The sequence below is a fragment of the Antedon mediterranea genome, chromosome 7 (assembly GCF_964355755.1).
Source record: "Antedon mediterranea chromosome 7, ecAntMedi1.1, whole genome shotgun sequence".
In the NCBI taxonomy this organism is placed as follows: domain Eukaryota; kingdom Metazoa; phylum Echinodermata; class Crinoidea; order Comatulida; family Antedonidae; genus Antedon; species Antedon mediterranea.
In genome coordinates this window covers 2782350-2801624 of record NC_092676.1, presented here as the reverse complement: position 1 = coordinate 2801624, position 19275 = coordinate 2782350, and the positions used below count along the sequence as shown (strand labels likewise).

Below are 19275 nucleotides of genomic sequence, written 5' to 3'. Positions count from 1 at the left end.
ACCAAAAACTTCCATTTCCTCTGCAACTATTGAGGGCGTCTTCCAAGTCACATGAAAACGAAACTCTGGATCTGGAACAATAACATAAAAACGACAGGCTAAAGTTTGGGGGACAAAAGTGAGGAAAGGTAAGGTTGTAAGGCGTTTACGAAAGCAATAAATGTGGATTTAGAATAATAAGATTTCAACAGCTTACATTGAGTTGTGTTATCAAGATACATGGCCGCACGATTCAGTTGATGTCTGTAAGTGTAGGCCTTACCCACCTATGCCTAGTTAGGCATTCAGTATTGTCAAAGAATTTTGGTGTGTGGTATGAACAGTATTTTTGCTATCTACATGATAAAGAGTCGTTTTGTCCCAGTAATTTGATATATACATAAACAAATGTATATATCAATTAAATAAGATTAATCAAGAAATTTATAAAGTATTATTATTATTACATTTATTTACCCAGGGTAGCCCAAACAGTTAAAAACTGGTTTCCATTGGGGCCCTGCATTTTACGTTATTTTTTTTTTTTTTTTTTTATTACGGTATATAAAATAAAATGTACAAAAGCAATAGCACACAGTTATGATCTTTAATCATTTTTAAAAGGTGTTATTTTTAATTATTTCCTTTTTCAAAAGTCATTTCCTTACATTAAACCACATCCTTCCTTGAGTATGTCACACTACAGTATATCTACCTTAATAAATTATATTTCTCAGCAGTAGCGAAACATAAGACAGAATCATTCAAGAGAGGCATGTCATAGAATGGATCCACTGGGGACATCTACCAATACTGTTGATGTATCCAACCTACTAGAATGGTCCGACACAGATGTTCCTGTTTACAAGACAACATGTCAGAGGTCGTCCAAATTTCCCTGCAGACCTGATATAAATAAGAAAGTTGTACTTTGGTATGAATTATCAAAATTTAAATTAGTATGTTATTACAGTATTGTAGTTTGAATCTTTCCTTTGGGACACCCCCATGTGTCTTTTTTATAGGCGTATTTCAGATTTAGTTTTTTTGGTTTATAATCTTGCATTTTAGAATTCGAAAATGTCACTAATTCATTCCTACTAATCTATTGAAATTGAATTTAGATAAAATTTAAAACTGTATATTGTCCAATATTCATAAAACACAGTAAATGTGTTGTTTGATACACTACTAATATAACACAAGTACAGAATAAAAACAAATTTTAAAAATACATATTAAACAAGAATATTTCTTACAAAAAACGCTGCTCGCTTATTGTTATTGCTAAGGTCAAGTCTGGGGGTCACTTCATCACGCCTAGATACTTCAAGTATCCTATTACAAACAAAAACTTCAATGGACTGTTTTGATAATAATTCAATGATTATCTGACAGCGAATTATAGTAATATCATGGGACTCATAAATACCAGAAATGCTTTGGGATTTGTCGTTGGACTCTTTTCCCAGACGTTTTTTTGATTCAACAGGTGGTACCTATAAATTATAGTCGAGAATCATTTTTTGCAAAAATGTCAGTGTCTAGTACTATAACTGCTGCTTGCTTTATATCTGAATGATTTATCTCTTCTGACGTAGCGGGCTAGAGCAGCAGCGTGAAAAACATATACTGTATACATTAACAGTACCCACTTGAAGGACAGATAACACTGGCTTTCATATACCATTTCTTAACAATGAGAGAGTCGGATAGCATTGTTTTTCCCATATATTTTTTAACAATGAGTGCTGTTTTATCTTGCAGGGAAGGCAACATATGCAGGTTGAACTCCATTGCAATAGTGAATTCAACCAATGAGACACTAAATGACAAAAATCCCATTAGTCAAGAAATATTTGACAAGGCAGGCCCAGATCTACAAAAAGAATTATGCGAACAATTAAGAGGTATGAAAAAAAAAGCACTTGCATAATTAACTAAAGCTCTGTCTATCAAACTTTATGTGACAAAAAAATTTGATGTGCCAATAAATGGACATGATGATGTCATATCACTACCATATTTGGGCACATTATACTAGTTTCATAGTGTAGACAGGGCTTAAGAGTCTGAAGCCGATTTAGAAGAATGCATTATTGTGTTGATGCGCTAAACACTCGGACATCGTAGTGTATGATTTCATATTGGCATATCGATTTGGCCGATTCATGCAGCCATACATCATTCGTTAATTAAAGCGTCTGTTTCCGTAATTTTTAGGTTGTCGAACTGGAGATGCTAAAATAACCAAGGGATATCATCTGCCAGCTCGCTATATTATACACACAGTTGGACCACGATTCAATATTCGATACAAATCTGCAGCAGAGAGCGCCCTCTATAATTGCTATAGAAATGTATTAATGGTTTGCAAGTATGTTGAAATATGTATTGCCTTTAGTGTTAAAAAGATATTGCTCTTTTTTTTATTTCAAAGCATGGTGTCTCCTTAATAGTGGTGTTCCCTAGAATAGGAATTTCCCTATAATAGGAATTTCCCTAGAATATGGATTTTCCTAGAATAGGGATTTCCCTAGAATGGGGATTTCTCAATGAAGGGGTCCTACACTGTGCACTCTACAATTCTACAATCACCATGAAATTAAATTTAATAACTGCCAGTAGAACAAATATGTATAACAAATTATTAATTTGCATTCTAATAGATTAAATGATTCTTTGTATGTTTTGTAGAGAAAACCATGTATCAAGTTTAGCATTAACATCCATCCACTCACTGAAACGAGGTTACCCACCAGAAGATGGAACACACATTGCCCTAAGTATGCAAAAGCATAGTATTAAGCTCTGTCTACACTATCAAACTGGTTGATGTGCCCAAATATGGTAGTGGTATGACATCACTATGTCCATATAATGGGCACATCACAATTTTTTTGTCACATGAAGTTTGATAGTGTAGACAGAGATTTAGTCATTTCAATGATGTTTGTGCTGTTGGTGTATAGTGATGTTGTGGTTGTATGTTTTCAATTGTAAATTTGATTGCCAACATTTTTTAGGGATTGTAAGGCGATTCCTTGAATTCTACGGAAGAGAGTTTGAAAGAATAATCTTTGTCATCAGCGGAATGAATGAAGTAAGTATTGAAATTAACTCTTTCTGCATTGAATATGTAGACTGTTTGTATTCCAACAAATTCAACAGCAAAACTTGTCAATTACAGGGCGGATAAACTATATTATGTTTGTAAACAAAGTCTTATTTGAGGCTTAGAGTAGTGGAGAAAACATGTGTGAATTTAAGCTAAAATACTGACACTAACTAGGTCAGGATCGAACTTTGTGGAAGCAAAGAGCATTAACCACATATCTACAGCTCCAATAATATCATTTATCTGGAAATTATGTGGTTTTTTTTGTCACCCTTTGTGATAGGGAATCTTTAGTTGAATCTTTTAGAAGAATCAGTAAGAAAAATAGGCTACCATGCACCCTGCAGGGTTGTTAAGTACGATATTTTGTGATTTGTTTCTCTTTGGTAGGATTCTTACGCAGAACTAATGCCGTTGTATTTTCCCCGGAATGAGAATGAGGAATCCTGGGCTTGTGATCTACTGCCAGAAAATGTTGGGAATGAATACGGGGAACCGGTTATTGCCGAGAGGAAAATACGCATCATGGACAATCCAGCCAAAATGAACTTTGGTATGTTAATTGAAGATAAAATATTAGATAAATTGTTGCTACTTTGATATTTGTAAATAAAGTTAAACTCTGTCTACACTATCAAACTAGTTTTGACCAAAAAAGTGTGATGTGCCCAAAAATATGATAGTGATATCATGTCCATATATGGGCACCTAAAATGTTGTTGTTACATAAAGTTTGATAGTGTAGACATAGCTTTAAAACTTTTTAAAGCAGATTATGAGATGTTTTTTTTTTTTTTGGTTTTTTTTTTTTCAGAAAATGGTGATTGTAATGAAGAACTGGATGTCAATATTGATGACATGCATGTTGGTAGGCATGCTTTTGCTGCTATGGAAACACATCCTGATTCTGCACGTAAACAAGGTCAAAAGTCACAGAGTCCAGAAGAAACATTCGCTGATCAAAGAAGAAGGTAAGCATATGTGTAAAGTTTTTTTTGGATACATAAAATAAATATGATATTTTCACTAAAGTCTTGCATACACTATCAGACTTTATGTAACAAAAAAATGTGATGTGCTCATATATGGACAGGATGATGTCCTATCACTACCATATTTGGGTATATCACTACCATTATTTGGGAACATCACACTTTTTTTGGCGGGGAGCTTAAATGTGGACAAATACGTTTTAATTAATTTTTATAAATAAATATATTAATAAATAATACATTTTTTATAGATATGAGCGTTTATTACGCAAAGCACGTAGTGATGATTTGTCAGAACTAGCAGCGTATCGGTTTATCTACCAGACCGGAGTGGATATATTTGGTCGTCCAATCGTCGTAATTGTCGGAAAAAACTTTCCAGCTGGAAATGTAGACAGGGATAAGGTAATATAGATTGTAAAAAGTTGTACACTTCCCAATATATTGAATGCACCTATCAGCAGTTAGATGCTCTAAGCTCTAAGTTGTATATGTACGTGTTTGTCTGTGTTCCCTCCTGTAAGTGGTGAACCATGAGCTCACTGTTGGTTGGGAAATGAATAAATAAAGATATATATTGTCCCCTGAAAAATAATTTTAAAAAACAATTTTTGTTGAATATGTCATTTGAATGTCACATATAAATAGTGGATCGAAAAAAAATATATATATATTTACCTTAGAAAAAATGTAATTTAAAAACAAAAAATATTTCATTGTTTTTCAGACAATGATTTTTTGGTTAAAATTAACTGTTTATTTTGCCTTTATTTATAAGTGAATAACTTTATTAAAACTCCAAAATGGCCTGTTAAAAGTCTGATTTTATTAATCTTTAATTTTTAAGTTTTTTGGGGGAGAATACATCTTTAACATTATTAGAAAATATATGGATGATAGTTTTTTTCCCTACAAATAACATATTTGTTTTGTTTTGTAGGTTCTTTTATATCTCATCCATGTACTGGATCCAATAGTTAGTAGGGATTATATCGTAGTTTATTTTCACACGCAAAGTACTTCCGAAAACCAGCCGGAGATGAGCTGGTTGAGACAGGTGTATCAATTAGTGGACAACAGATATCGTAAACACCTCAAATCATTTTTTATAGTACATCCTACTTTCTGGTCAAAGGTCAGTATCAGGGACATGAGTAAATTTATTTTTAAGGCTCTGAATGTGTTGTGAAAGTGGTGTATTTTTTTACAGAGTTTTTGATAACTTTGCATTATTTTGGGCATGTGTTGTGATGGTGCCATGTTTTGGGCAATAATGTGCTATTAGGTGCCAGACTTTTGACAATATGTGTTGTGAGGGTGCTATATACTTCGGGGCACTATGTGCAATGAGGGAGCCAGACTTTTGACAATATGTGTTGTGAGGGTGCTATATACTTCGGGGCACTATGTGCAATGAGGGAGCCAGACTTTTGACAATATGTGTTGTGAGGGTGCTATATACTTCGGGGCACTATGTGCAATGAGGGAGCCAGACTTTTGACAATATGTGTTGTGAGGGTGCTATACTTTGGGGCACTATGTGCAATGAGGGAGCCAGACTTTTGACAATATGTGTTGTGAGGGTGCTATACTTTGGGGCACTATGTGCAATGAGGGAGCCAGACTTTTATGTAGTATGTGATTACCTTTGCACTCTCTTGGAGATAACTCTTAATTATCCTTTCAGCTAGTAACTTGGTATTTTACGACGTTTACTGCATCTAGTATCAAGGACAAGATACATAGTCTTCCCGGAGTTCACTTACTCTACCACAATATCAATCCAGACCAGCTAGACATTCCGCCATTTGTCCTTGAGTACGACTTAAAGGTATGTGTACTTTGTGTTGGCTCGCATGCAGCCAGACTAGATTGAAAAAATGTCTGTATATACACAGTAGAAAACCTGTTAATGGACCCAAGGAAATGCGTCCTCTTAAAAAGTGTTAGCTGTAGTGTTATATATATTTTCCCACATTCTTCTCATGGGAAAATGACCCTTCCTTTGATAGTGGTGTCCCCTGAATAGGGTGTCCCAAATTTTACTGTTTTAATGAGGTGTGACCTGGAAAAAAATAGGAAAATAAATTGACCTATAAGCATAGGCGGATTCAAATTGTAATGAAAAAGATAGGATACTTATTTCTAAAATTTGCCATTTTTAGGATGATGCATAAACATCATTTATTTATTATAATTTTTTTTTTTTTTTTAATTCGGATTGTTACAGATAAATGGACCAAACTATTACCAATCTGTAGAAGAAGGTGCAAACCCTGAAGGATTGTAAACTTCAACCCGATTGGCTGATTTAAATTCAACTTCAACCTCATTGGCTGATTGAAATTCAACTAAAACCGCTGATTGGAGTTCAACTTCAAACTGATTGGTTGATTGAAATTTAACTTCAAACCGATTGGTTGATTGATATTTAACTTCAAACTGATTGGCTGGACAATAATGCTGTAATTAACAACTTGGTAATAAACTAGATGAGATGCAACAATTAAGCAAGAAAATAAAAATAGTCACAATTTTTAAAAAATAATCAAGACTTTACAAAATTTGAAAAATATAATTTTTTGGTTTACGTTTAAATCCATTTTTGTTATACCAAAATAATGTATGCAAACAAATAGATGTAGGAGCTAAGTATCAATTGTCGTATTCGATTTAGACTTTCACCGTTGAGTAGTTTTTCCGTTGAGTACTTCTTTAACGAAGTATTTTGAGCGTTGAGATTGTTCTCAACGAAAACCTTTCATTGTCAACGTTTTCTATTCGAATGACTTTCTGTTGAGCACAAATTTACAAATCTTTACGTTGACAACGAAAGTTCCCAATCGAATACGACAAATAACTATAAATTATGCGTGCCTCTCTATCGACAATAGCGTGCGGTTGAGGGCAGCATTGAGTTGTATCACAAGTCTTCCCCGAAAAAAGGATAAATCTGTATATCCCTTCTTGCCAATGGTGTTCCATTTCGTCTGATTATTTATTTTTTTATTAAATCGAAAACAAACAACAATAATTACCACCACTATAGTATACATATTATCAAGTGCTACAGAAATTTAAAAAATAGCTCTGAAAAACTGATTAAAAAGATTGTGCAATAGATATGAGATTAATTTAAACCATGGCAAGTAGTATTCCTTAATTTAATATGTAATATTATGTAATACCAGTATGCAAATTACATATACCTGCAAATTGCATATCATTTTCTAATAACTCATTTTGTTTAATTATTTTCGACATGGAAAACCCATTCCATAACTTTGGCCTATGTTTTGATAGCTCGGCTTTGGTACTGTGTTTATTAATAATTGAATTTTTGTTTAATGCGAGACATGGAGAAAATTTGTTTATTTAAAAAATGTTAAACTTTTATAATTTTCTACTGGTGGTACAAACACTATGTTGATACTATTCTATCTACTTAAAAGTAGACAACCGTAATATATTTGAAACAGTTAAAAGTTAATACATTAAATCAAACTTTAGTTATAAATGTCAACAATCTCGGTACATCTAGGGCTGAATTTTGGGCCTATGTACATTGGGCCTATTGGGTACATAAACACATTAGGTATTGGGTTTGTGTCTACAATAAATGAAGGATGAATCAAAACAAACTTGGTGGATGGGTTTTAAGCTTGGTACCCACCCACTGACCAATCACACGCAACGGTTTGGATGATACATCGTGTTGTGATTGGTCAAATTACTTGTGGCATGTCCTAGTAAGATACATGTGATCAATAAAACTTTAGACATTAAAAAGTTTTACAAAATAATATGTTGCCTAACAAACAAGTGATTATGGATTCTTTATATTATTACTGGTAGTTAAGAAAGACAAATCGAAAAATAAATATTTTTTAAAGTCAATACTTGCTGTTTTTTTGTCTAAAATAGTATTTGTAATAAAATAGTGATTTTGTTTAGTCATAGTCATATATACTTTATTGTCCATTTAAAAAAAACAGAAATGTGATTTGAAAACTGGCAAAATACAAAAATATAAAATACAATTTACAAAAACACACACAAAAAGTTAAGAGGCTAAAAATTGTTAAAATTAGAGAAAAATTATCGGTTACATTTTACCTTTGTACTCTGGAGTTATATAAGTGTATAGCATTAGGTACAAACGAGCACCTAAACCGTTTTGTTTTGGTATTAAGTGCACGTAGTCTTATGCCAGAATTCATGAGAGCAAATTGTTTGTGAAGAGGATGTGTTTCATCATCAATGATACTTTTTACTTTTTTTAACACATTTTCTTTATACAAGGATTCAACATCAGGTAAGTGCTCTCCTACTAGTCTAATTGCTCTATTTCCTATTCGATTAAGTTTAATTTTATCTTTTTGCATTGTATTACCATAAAAACAAACATTACAAAAAAGTATTACACTGAGAATTACAGAGTTATAAAACAATTTAAGTATAGTTTTGTCAATTTGTAGGTACTTCATTTTTCTTAAAATAAACATCCTTTGGTTGGCTTTGCATGTGATTTTGTTTAAATGTATTCTGAATATTGTGCACACAGCCAAATTGTCAGATTTTTACTCTTTGTTTGCAAAGATAAAAAGTCCAAATCAATGGTGGTAGACCATTTCTGCCTTTTTGGGACTGGGGAGGTGACCATGTGAATGGTGTGCTGTCACTTTTAAGCTTCCGTAGTTATGATTGGTTAGAAATTGAGCTACCAGACCGCCTTTCTACCACCACCAGGCGGTCTGTCCGCTAGGTGTACACAATTTCGACGATACTACTTTCTAAAAGGATAAATCCATCTACATTACTTTTACACCTGTCTTCAATTCAAATAATGTACATTTAACGTTCTCTGTTTTATTATTTACCAAACTAAAATTATTCAATATAATTTTCTCTCTTTCCCCGAGACAAAATATAATAAGTATTACGTGTTACAGAAAAGTAAATATCTAAAATGGTATCGCCGGCCTGTTGTAACGACAAGATTGGCTACCGCCTGACAGAACAATCTGCAACAGCGGCTTGCAGTTTGCATCGATATTATAGAGGGCCTGTTTTTGTGTACACAGTGTATATAAAAAGAGAGTGATGTAGAAACTGACACGTTGACCGAGCCTAGCTAGAAATCGGCTTTGAAATTAAAACATTAATAATTATTATTTAACTGTCATTATTTAAGAAAGGTTTTAATATTTATATAATGGGTAAGTGTTTTTATTAGCTTGTGATGTTTTTTGATATTATAATAACCTAAAACTGGAAGAAAAGACAGCAAATTTAAGTGGTGTTTCGTAGATTTCCAGCCTAAAGTAGGCTATAAATTGGCCGGCTCGGCGCGTAGTAGACAGCAGACTGTTCACTTACAACCGGCCTAACATCTAGGCCTAGCTTTGTTAATGTCTTTGTATGTCTTTATTCTCTATTTGTATGACTTAAAACTAGTACTAGGCCTTGGTATGTATGTTTATTGAAACTATTATGTTCCCTAATAAAGAGAAGTATTTTAGTAGCAGCTATTACTAGCTAGCTTGTTTGTTGTGAGTGTGATTGGCTGACTAAAAAATTTCCACCACCGTGAGTGGGGTTGTGCAGATGGGATCCATTCAATCAGCCTAGCTTTAAAAAAATAACCTGCTTCTTGGCCATAAAATACAGTAATTTATATTAATCACTGTCCAAAATGTTTCCGATTTTGGTCTATAAATAAAATGGATTAAATAATCATACTTTTCTTTTATTTTCTAGGTGGTTTTTTCTCATCCCTTTTTTCAAATCTCTTTGGCTCGAAAGAGATGAGAATTCTAATCTTAGGTTTAGATGGTGCCGGCAAAACTACTATATTATACAGACTACAAGTTGGGGAGGTTGTAACAACGATACCGAGTAAGTACTGTAGTACCAGAAAATAAACCAAAATTAATAAGTTCCTATGCCTATAAATAAGCATGAATTTGAAATGAGCTTTGGACTCACTGGGAAGAGTTTAAAAGTGTGGCCCTGCCCAGGTTTGCCCAGCACAATGTTGGTATCTCTATGGCTCTATGAGTTGATTGGAAAATGATTTTTTTAATGTTTTTGTTTTATTATTATTATTACTGTGTTGGGTTTTTTTTTCTAGCTTCTATAACTTTCTCAATTTCTTTTCTTATAGCAATTGGGTTCAATGTTGAGTCAGTTACATATAAAAATCTAAAATTCCAGGTTTGGGATTTAGGCGGCCAAACTAGTATCAGGTAAGGTTACTGAGCACCTAAATTCGCCAACATAAACTTATTGTCCCCAAAAAACATGAAAAATGAAGATTAATGAAATCCAACTTTGAATAGGCCATTTTGCAGTTTAATAAAGTTAATCACTTCTGTAGGAAAAAAATCATCAAAAATAATTACCGTATTTCACTTATAAAAAGACAAGATTTACAGTTAAATTTAACCAAAACCCATTGTCTGACAGACAATTTGACTTGTTTTGCTTTGAATTACAGTTTTTCCAGGTAAATAGATTTTGTTTAGATCCAATTTGTGGTCAAAGTGAATAACTATTATGTGACATAAAAATGGCATATACAACAAAAAGATGTTAAATTATTTTTCCAGGGGGCAATATAGCTTTATATCTTATATCTTTACACTTATGTAAATTTAAAACATTTTGGCAAGATGTATAGAAATCAAAAGAACAATCAATTTTATCATTTGTAAATCATTAAAAGGTTGCTGCCACAACAGATTAATGTCTTGTACTGTGTATGCTGCAAGACCAATAACGTTTTCTGTATTCTGTAAGGTTTTAATGATATATAATGATCAATACACTCAGAATTGTTGACAGTCAAGAAGGGAAAGCGAGAACTAAGATCTAGCCATCAGGTGCTACTGTACATTCCGAGGAGCAAACATAGTTGGGGAGATCGGACTTTCGGTGTTGCTGGACCTAGGCTCTGGAACCACCTACCCTTGAACATTAAACACACATCATTATTGAGTCACTCTAAGTCACTACTCAAAACTAACCTTTTCTGATTTTTTCTACAGCGCCATGAGCAATGAATGTTGGAATGGCGCTATATAAATCGAACGATTGATTGATTGATTGAATACGAGTATTATTTTGTTTGTATTTCAGACCATATTGGAGATGTTATTATTCTAACACAGACGCTATTATATATGTGGTAGATAGCTGTGATAAAGATAGAATAGGAATCTCTAAGTCAGAATTAGTTGCAATGTTAGAGGTAAATTTGTTTGTAATTTTGCTTTCACATCTTAAGCTCTGTCCGCACTATCAAACTTTATGTGACATCATCAAGTCCATATATGGGCACATCACATGTTGTTGTCACATAAAGTTTGATAGTGTAGACAGAGCTTTACACTCTGTCGCTGCTGTGTCCAAGTTGGTAATAATACTAATATGATATTTTTTTTGGTTTTCCTCCAAATTTAGGAAGAAGAATTGAGTAAATCATTATTATTAGTGTTTGCAAACAAACAAGATATGGAAGGCTGTATGACGCCATCAGAGGTAGCCAGCTCACTAGGACTTCCAGCACTACGAACGAGAAAATGGCAAATATTTAAAACGTCTGCTATCAAAGGCGAAGGATTAGACGAAGCAATGGAATGGTGAGTGACATTTACTTTTGTTTGTTTTATAAATTACAATAACCTCTATTAAGGGGACATCTTAGGGACCCTATAAAGTATCCCCTTTATACAGGTGTCCTCCGAATAGGAATTGTTTGTAGTACTGTGTGTGTATATTTCTTTTCAAAAATTGGTAGCTACATTTTGTGGAATTGTACTGTAATTGTCTTATTTGTGTAGCGTGGTTTAAATACTCAGCTACTGTACTTATTTTAAGGCTGTTAAGTTGGTCTATATGTTTGTTAATATATGTTTGTTTATTTTTATTATTTATTTTTTAACAATTATTACCTTAACTAGGTCTCCTATTTAAACACTAAATTTGTTAATATCTTCTAAAATCCCAGATGTTTGTGTAGAAAATTTAAAATTAAATTTTAATTTTAAAAAATATATATATAATAATTTTAATAAATAATACTTATTTAAGGTTGGTGCAAGAATTAAAAACGAAGCAGTAGGTGAGTTAACACTAGCAGCGCCCTCTACTTGATCTAACGTGCAACTCTAAGGATAGAGTCTAACGAATCTCAGTGACTATGACATTCTACGACAACTGCAGCGTTCAACGACTCACGAAACCAAGAACAGATTGTAACAATGTGATACGTCTAAGTATACAATGCGTTCTGTTTAAAGGGAAAAAACGTGTGAATTTTATAGAAATATCTTTTCTATAAAAACACATGACACGAGAGGTACGGTTTCTCGTTTTAACTTATTTTCACTCGTAACTGTAAAATATCGATTTGAATTTTTATGTTTATGTAAATTATAATTCACAAAGACTTCCTGATGAAATTTAAATAAATTGTATTGTAGTGCATTATGGGAAAACTGCCTTATGGGATACAATTACCAGTAATGTGTTGTTATTATTACAAGTATATAATGTGTTATTCACAAAAATTGTTTGACCAAAATGTCTGAAATACAGTAAGATATTCATGGCACATTTCGTACACCCTCTTCTGTACTTTTTCAATCATAATTAGCTGTATATTTCTAAATACAAAATACTATAAATTGATCAGCTCATGGACGCACAGGATGGTTCATCCGTAGGTACAGTGGTATAATGGCTATGAGCGCTCACTGGCTAAACGCAAGGGTCCCTAGAGCCTGAACAGACCAACACAACTACCCAGCATTGGAGGGCCCTTTAAGAATGCTATTTCCCACTGCATAACACCACTGTGTACTTGCACCCGTTTCGTGCCACTTTTGACAATTTTCACAAGCCTGTGGTTAGTCACTCAAAAGCCTCCATTTTTTCCTGAAGTGCCCTTTCCAAACTAGGTATCAGCAGTGGCCTAACTAGCCTAGTTCATGACGATTTTTTCTCATTATATGGAAAAATAAACCACCCTGTGTAAAACTAATGGCTGAATTCAGGTATTATAATAATGTCAACTGGAAATCTAACTGTTCGTTTAACTGTGAGGTTATTTAAATTGTTTGTCTATTCTAATTCATTAAATATAAAAGTCCATTGATATTGATATAATTTATATAAATTATAGATAATTTGTGTGTTACTAGTTAAACAATGTGAAAGACTTGTATATAGATAATAGTATACTGTACATTTTGAAGAAATAATACAAGTCTGGAGTATTTAGAAATACAACTTTGTCACGGTATTATTCTTTTTTTGTTACCCAGACGCCTTTTATATAAGCGATACTTCTAAAAAAATTGTTTTTTCTTAAGATGCATTTTTATTCAGTCGATTGATTCATTTTGAGATTTCAAAGGTGGTGGATGTCGAATTTTAGGTTTAAATTTTAAAATATGCTTTTTTTCACCATTTTATACACCTTTGTAAATTGTTTTGCCAACTGCCCATAATTTATGTAGTTTGGTATCGTTGTAAATTAGTACAATCTAAAACTTTTGCAGTATGCCAGTCTTTAATTGGCAAAAACATAGCGAACAAACAAAAACAACAAAGTTCACAAAGTAAGATGGCAGGAAATACCCATGGGGACTGAATCTCTTAAGCTCTGTCTACACTATCAAACTTTATGTGACACAACAAATGTGATGTGCCCATATATGGACTTGATGATGTCATATCATTACAATATTTGGACATATCACTGCCATATTTGGGCACATCAAACTTTTTTGGTCAAACTAGTTTGGTAGTATAGACAGGGCTTTAGATTAAGAGTCTGTGTTCCCCTCCTACCCAGATAAGCATATCAAATTTTAAATATAAATATCAGAGGCATATCCAGGATTTTCAAACAGGGAAGCGCTAACATATAATATTTTAGCAGTAAAAATGGGGCAGTAAAAATGGGGCAGCAAGCCCCAAGCTTAACCCCCCTGGATCCACCCCTGTCAATATAAGAGCTATTGTCCGTTTCTTTTCTCAAATTTTCTAAATTATTTTGAGTGCCAATATAATATTGTATGTCTCTTAATTTTAAAATTTGATCTGCAAGGTGCTCTCTGTTGCTCAGTAAATGTTCTGGCGCCCTCTATTTAATTTGGTTTGGACCAACTATATACAATTATAACTATACAAAATAGAATTAAGAAATTTCTAATTCCTAATTTTGGTATTATACACTAAAATAGATCAAAATAGTTTTCATAATCTCTATTTGAATATTCTTATGAAAAATACTACTTTTTGGAGCAATTTTGAAAGAATAATATTCAGTACAAATGTTATTTAACTTAAGCCTTTTAAAAATGTCAATGGTTTTATGTCTGATAATCACATTATGTATATCTCAATATAAAAATAAATTGTTAAGGTTCAATTTTTAATGGTGAATTTATTTAGTATTTTTTTCTGCACAAAGCACACATTCAATTCAATAAATTACCTAAAAATTTAAATTTCAAGCAAAAAAAAAGTCAACAGGAGTCGATTGTCTGGAAGTCAATGGGTTTTGCTACGGAGATGGATTACTTTATTAAAATTGAAAAATAACTTAATTTTCAATGATTTTGTCTACGGAGATGAATAACTTTATTAAAATTGTAAAATGGCCTATTCAAAATTAAATTTTATCAATCTTCAATTTTTCATGTTTTGGAGGATACATCTTTAAAGAATAATATTAAGTTATTGAATATATTATGTTTTATTTGCAATACATTCATTTGCAGTTGATTTATAATTGAATTATAACAAGTAGATCAGGAAAGGTAGTCAAACATTTATTTACAATTTAAAGTGCATGTTACCGTAATATATAATTTATCTGATTTAAGTTGATAAATTGGGTGTAAATAAATACAAATTGTTTAGATATATTTAGCGGCCTCTATTATTAAAATGTAAACGTGTTTAAGTTGTAAATGTGACGTCATTATAGAATCGAGAAACTTGTTTCGTTATATCACCCTCTACAATCCAAATTAGGTGTTTAAGTTTTAAATGTCTGAACAATTTATTTTCGAACAACTTATAGAGCCATAATACATAGTTTTGTCGAAAAATAAAAGTTGAAGAATCCCTGTAGAGGGAAATTTCCGAAAATAGGCCGATTTTCGACACTTTTGTTTTTTGACATAAATGGTTAATATAGCATAATAAACATGCGCAGAGTCGACTAATGGGCTCTGCGCATGTCAATTGTGCTATAGTAACCAGTTTTATCGAAAAATAAAGAGGTCGAAAATTGGCCATTTTTTTGAAAAAATCCCTGTACTATAGTACAGGGAAATTTCCGACAAATTGCCGATTTTCGACCCTTTTATTTTTTGACAAATGGTTACTATAGCATAATAAACATGCGCAGAGCCGAATAATGGGTTCTACGCATGTTAATTGTCCTATAGTAACAAGTTTTGACATAAATGGTTACTATAGCATAATAAACATGCGCAGAGCCGAATAATGGGTTCTGCGCATGTCAATTGTGCTATAGTAACAAGTTTTATCGAAAAATAAAAAGGTCGAAAATTGGCAATTTTTTTGAAAAATCCCTGTACTATAGTACAGGGAAATTTCCGAAAATAGGCTGATTTTCGACCCTTTTATTTTTTGACATAAATGGTTACTATAGCATAATAAACATGCGCAGAGCCGAATAATGGGTTCTGCGCATGTCAATTGTGCTATAGTAACCAGTTTTATCGAAAAATAAAAAGGTCAAAAATTTGTCATTTTTTGAAAAATCCCTGTACAGGGAAATTTCCGAAAAATGGCCGATTTCGACCCTTTTATTTTTTGACATAAATGGTTACTATACCATAATAAACATGCGCAGAGCCGAATAATGGGTTCTGCGCATGTCAATTGTGCTATAGTAACCAATTTTGACATAAATGGTTACTATAGCATAATAAACATGCGCAGAGCCGAATAATGGGTCTGCGCATGTCAATTGTGCTATAGTAACCAGTTCTATCGAAAAATAAAAAGGTCAAAAATTTGCCATTTTTTGAAAAATCCCTGTACTATAGGACAGGGAAATTTCCGAAAAATGGCCGATTTTCGACCCTTTTATTTTTTGACATAAATGGTTACTATAGCATAATAAACATGCGCAGAGCCGAATAATGGGTTCTGCGCATGTCAATTGTGCTATAGTAACCAGTTTTATCGAAAAATAAAAAGGTCAAAAATTTGCCATTTTTTGAAAAATCCCTGTACTATAGTATAGGGAAATTTCCGAAAAATGGCCGATTTTCGACCCTTTTATTTTTTGACATAAATGGTTACTATAGCATAATAAACATGCGCAGAGCTGAATAATGGGTTCTGCGCATGTCAATTGTGCTATAGTAACCAGTTTTATCGAAAAATAAAAAGGTCAAAAATTTGCCATTTTTTTTTTTGAAAAATCCCTGTACTATAGTACAGGGAAATTTCCGAAAAATGGCCGATTTTCAACCCTTTTATTTTTTGACATAAATGGTTACTATTGCATAATAAACATGCGCAAAGACAAATAATGGGTTCTGCGCATGTCAATTGGGCTATAGTAACCAATTTTGACATAAATGGTTACTATAGCATAATAAACATGCGCAGAGCCGAATAATGGGTTCTGCGCATGTCAATTGTGCTATAGTAACCAGTTCTATCGAAGAATAAAAAGGTCAAAAATTTGCCATTTTTTGAAAAATCCCTGTACTATAGTACAGGGAAATTTCCGAAAAATGGCCGATTTTCAACCCTTTTATTTTTTGACATAAATGGTTACTATTGCATAATAAACATGCGCAGAGCCGAATAATGGGTTCTGCGCATGTCAATTGTGCTATAGTAACCAGTTTTATCGAAAAATAAAAAGGTCAAAAATTTGCCATTTTTTGAAAAATCCCTGTACTATAGGACAGGGAAATTTCCGAAAAATGGCCGATTTTCGACCCTTTTATTTTTTGACATAAATGGTTACTATAGCATAATAAACATGCGCAGAGCCGAATAATGGGTTCTGCACATGTCAATTGTGCTATAGTAACCAGTTTTATCGAAAAATAAAAAGGTCAAAAATTTGCCATTTTTTGAAAAATCCCTGTACTATAGTATAGGGAAATTTCCGAAAAATGGCCGATTTTCGACCCTTTTATTTTTTGACATAAATGGTTACTATAGCATAATAAACATGCGCAGAGTCGACTAATGGGCTCTGCGCATGTCAATTGTGCTATAGTAACCAGTTTTATCGAAAAATAAAGAGGTCGAAAATTGGCCATTTTTTTGAAAAAATCCCTGTACTATAGTACAGGGAAATTTCCGACAAATTGCCGATTTTCGACCCTTTTATTTTTTGACAAATGGTTACTATAGCATAATAAACATGCGCAGAGCCGAATAATGGGTTCTGCGCATGTCAATTGTGCTATAGTAACCAATTTTGACATAAATGGTTACTATAGCATAATAAACATGCGCAGAGCCGAATAATGGGTTCTGCGCATGTCAATTGTGCTATAGTAACCAGTTTTATCGAAAAATAAAAAGGTCAAAAATTTGCCATTTTTTGGAAAAATCCCTGTACTATAGTACAGGGAAATTTCCGAAAAATGGCCGATTTTCGACCCTTTTATTTTTTGACATAAATGGTTACTATTGCATACTAAACATGCGCAGAGCCGAATAATGGGTTCTGTGCATGTCAATTGTGCGATAGTAACCAGTTTTATTGAAAAATAAAAAGGTCAAAAATTTGCCATTTTTTTGAAAAATCCATGTACTATAGTATAGGGAAATTTCCGAAAAATGGCCGATTTTCGACCCTTTTATTTTTTGACATAAATGATTACTATAGCATAATAAACATGCGCAGAGCTGAATAATGGGTTCTGCGCATGTCAATTGTGCTATAGTAACCAGTTTTATCGAAAAATAAAAAGGTCAAAAATTTGCCATTTTTTTTAAAAAATCCCTGTACTATAGTACAGGGAAATTTCCGAAAAATGGCCGATTTTCAACCCTTTTATTTTTTGACATAAATGGTTACTATTGCATAATAAACATGCGGAGAGCCCAATAATGGGTTCTGCGCATGTCAATTGTGCTATAGTTACCAGTTTTATCGAAAAATAAAAAGGTCGAAAATTGGCCGTATTTTTGAAAAATCCCTGTACAGGGAAATTTCCTAAAAATGGCCGATTTTCGACCCTTTTATTTTTTGACATAAATGGTTACTATAGCCTAATAAACATGCGCAGAGCCGAATAATGGGTTCTGCGCATGTCAATTGTGCTATAGTAACCAGTTTTATCGAAAAATAAAAAGGTCAAAAATTTGCCATTTTTTTTAAAAATCCCTGTACTATAGTACAGGGAAATTTCCGAAAAATGGCCGATTTTCAACCCTTTTATTTTTTGACATAAATGGTTACTATTGCATAATAAACATGCGCAAAGACAAATAATGGGTTCTGCGCATGTCAATTGTGCTATAGTAACCAATTTTGACATAAATGGTTACTATAGCATAATAAACATGCGCAGAGCCGAATAATGGGTTCTGCGCATGTCAATTGTGCTATAGTAACCAGTTCTATCGAAAAATAAAAAGGTCAAAAATTTGCCATTTTTTGAAAAATCCCTTTACTATAGTACAGGGAAATTTCCGAAAAATGGCCGATTTTCGACCCTTTTATTTTTTGACATAAATGGTTATATAGCATAATAAACATGCGCAGAGCCGAATAATGGGTTCTGCGCATGTCAATTGTGCTATAGTAACCAGTTTTATCGAAAAATAAAAAAGTCAAAAATTTGCCATTTTTTGAAAAATCCCTGTACTATAGTATAGGGAAATTTCCGAAAAATGGCCGATTTTCGACCCTGTTATTTTTTGACATAAATGGTTACTATAGCATAATAAACATGCGCAGAGCTGAATAATGGGTTCTGCGCATGTCAATTGTGCTATAGTTACCAGTTTTATCGAAAAATAAAAAGGTCAAAAATTTGCCATTTTTTTTTTTAAAAATCCCTGTACTATAGTACAGGGAAATTTCCGAAAAATGGCCGATTTTCAACCCTTTTATTTTTTGACATAAATGGTTACTATTGCATAATAAACATGCGCAAA

At 32.8% G+C, this 19275-nt stretch overlaps 2 protein-coding genes across 3 annotated transcripts; both read left to right on the top strand.

The window, feature by feature from the left end:
• Window position 1: 1 nt before the first annotated feature.
• Window positions 2-7376, top strand: LOC140053886 (protein GDAP2 homolog). 2 transcript variants are annotated; one of them, XM_072098622.1, is made up of 12 exons: window positions 2-128; window positions 720-913; window positions 1747-1889; window positions 2203-2356; window positions 2677-2765; window positions 3006-3082; window positions 3488-3650; window positions 3912-4068; window positions 4341-4494; window positions 5030-5224; window positions 5777-5920; window positions 6320-7376. In XM_072098622.1, the coding sequence occupies exons 2-12, from the start codon at window positions 765-767 to the stop codon at window positions 6377-6379; spliced, it is 1485 nt and encodes a 494-aa protein (XP_071954723.1). In that variant the 5' UTR covers window positions 2-128; window positions 720-764; the 3' UTR covers window positions 6380-7376. The 2 variants fall into 2 exon arrangements, with proteins under 2 accessions (XP_071954723.1, XP_071954722.1); XM_072098621.1 differs by having other exon boundaries at window positions 717-913.
• A 1831-nt stretch (window positions 7377-9207) lies between these two features.
• Window positions 9208-15152, top strand: LOC140054445 (ADP-ribosylation factor-like protein 1). Its single transcript, XM_072099429.1, has 6 exons — window positions 9208-9308; window positions 9850-9987; window positions 10256-10337; window positions 11230-11341; window positions 11554-11732; window positions 12184-15152. Exons 1-6 carry the CDS (start codon window positions 9305-9307, stop codon window positions 12212-12214), a joined length of 546 nt encoding a protein of 181 aa, XP_071955530.1. The 5' UTR covers window positions 9208-9304; the 3' UTR covers window positions 12215-15152.
• The last annotated feature ends 4123 nt before the right edge of the window (window positions 15153-19275 follow it).

What these genes read in the sequence shown, in the direction of transcription:
- LOC140053886 (XM_072098622.1), top strand. Translation starts at nt 765, where the DNA reads ATGGATCCACTGGGGACATCTACCAATACTGTTGATGTATCCAACCTA. An exon ending in TCCAGCCAAAATGAACTTTG is followed by an intron (nt 3,651 to 3,911) that starts GTATGTTAATTG and finishes TTTTTTTTTCAG; the next exon opens with AAAATGGTGATTGTAATGAA. An exon ending in TCCTTGAGTACGACTTAAAG is followed by an intron (nt 5,921 to 6,319) that starts GTATGTGTACTT and finishes GGATTGTTACAG; the next exon opens with ATAAATGGACCAAACTATTA.
- LOC140054445 (XM_072099429.1), top strand. An exon ending in GGTTGTAACAACGATACCGA is followed by an intron (nt 9,988 to 10,255) that starts GTAAGTACTGTA and finishes CTTTTCTTATAG; the next exon opens with CAATTGGGTTCAATGTTGAG. An exon ending in AATTAGTTGCAATGTTAGAG is followed by an intron (nt 11,342 to 11,553) that starts GTAAATTTGTTT and finishes CTCCAAATTTAG; the next exon opens with GAAGAAGAATTGAGTAAATC.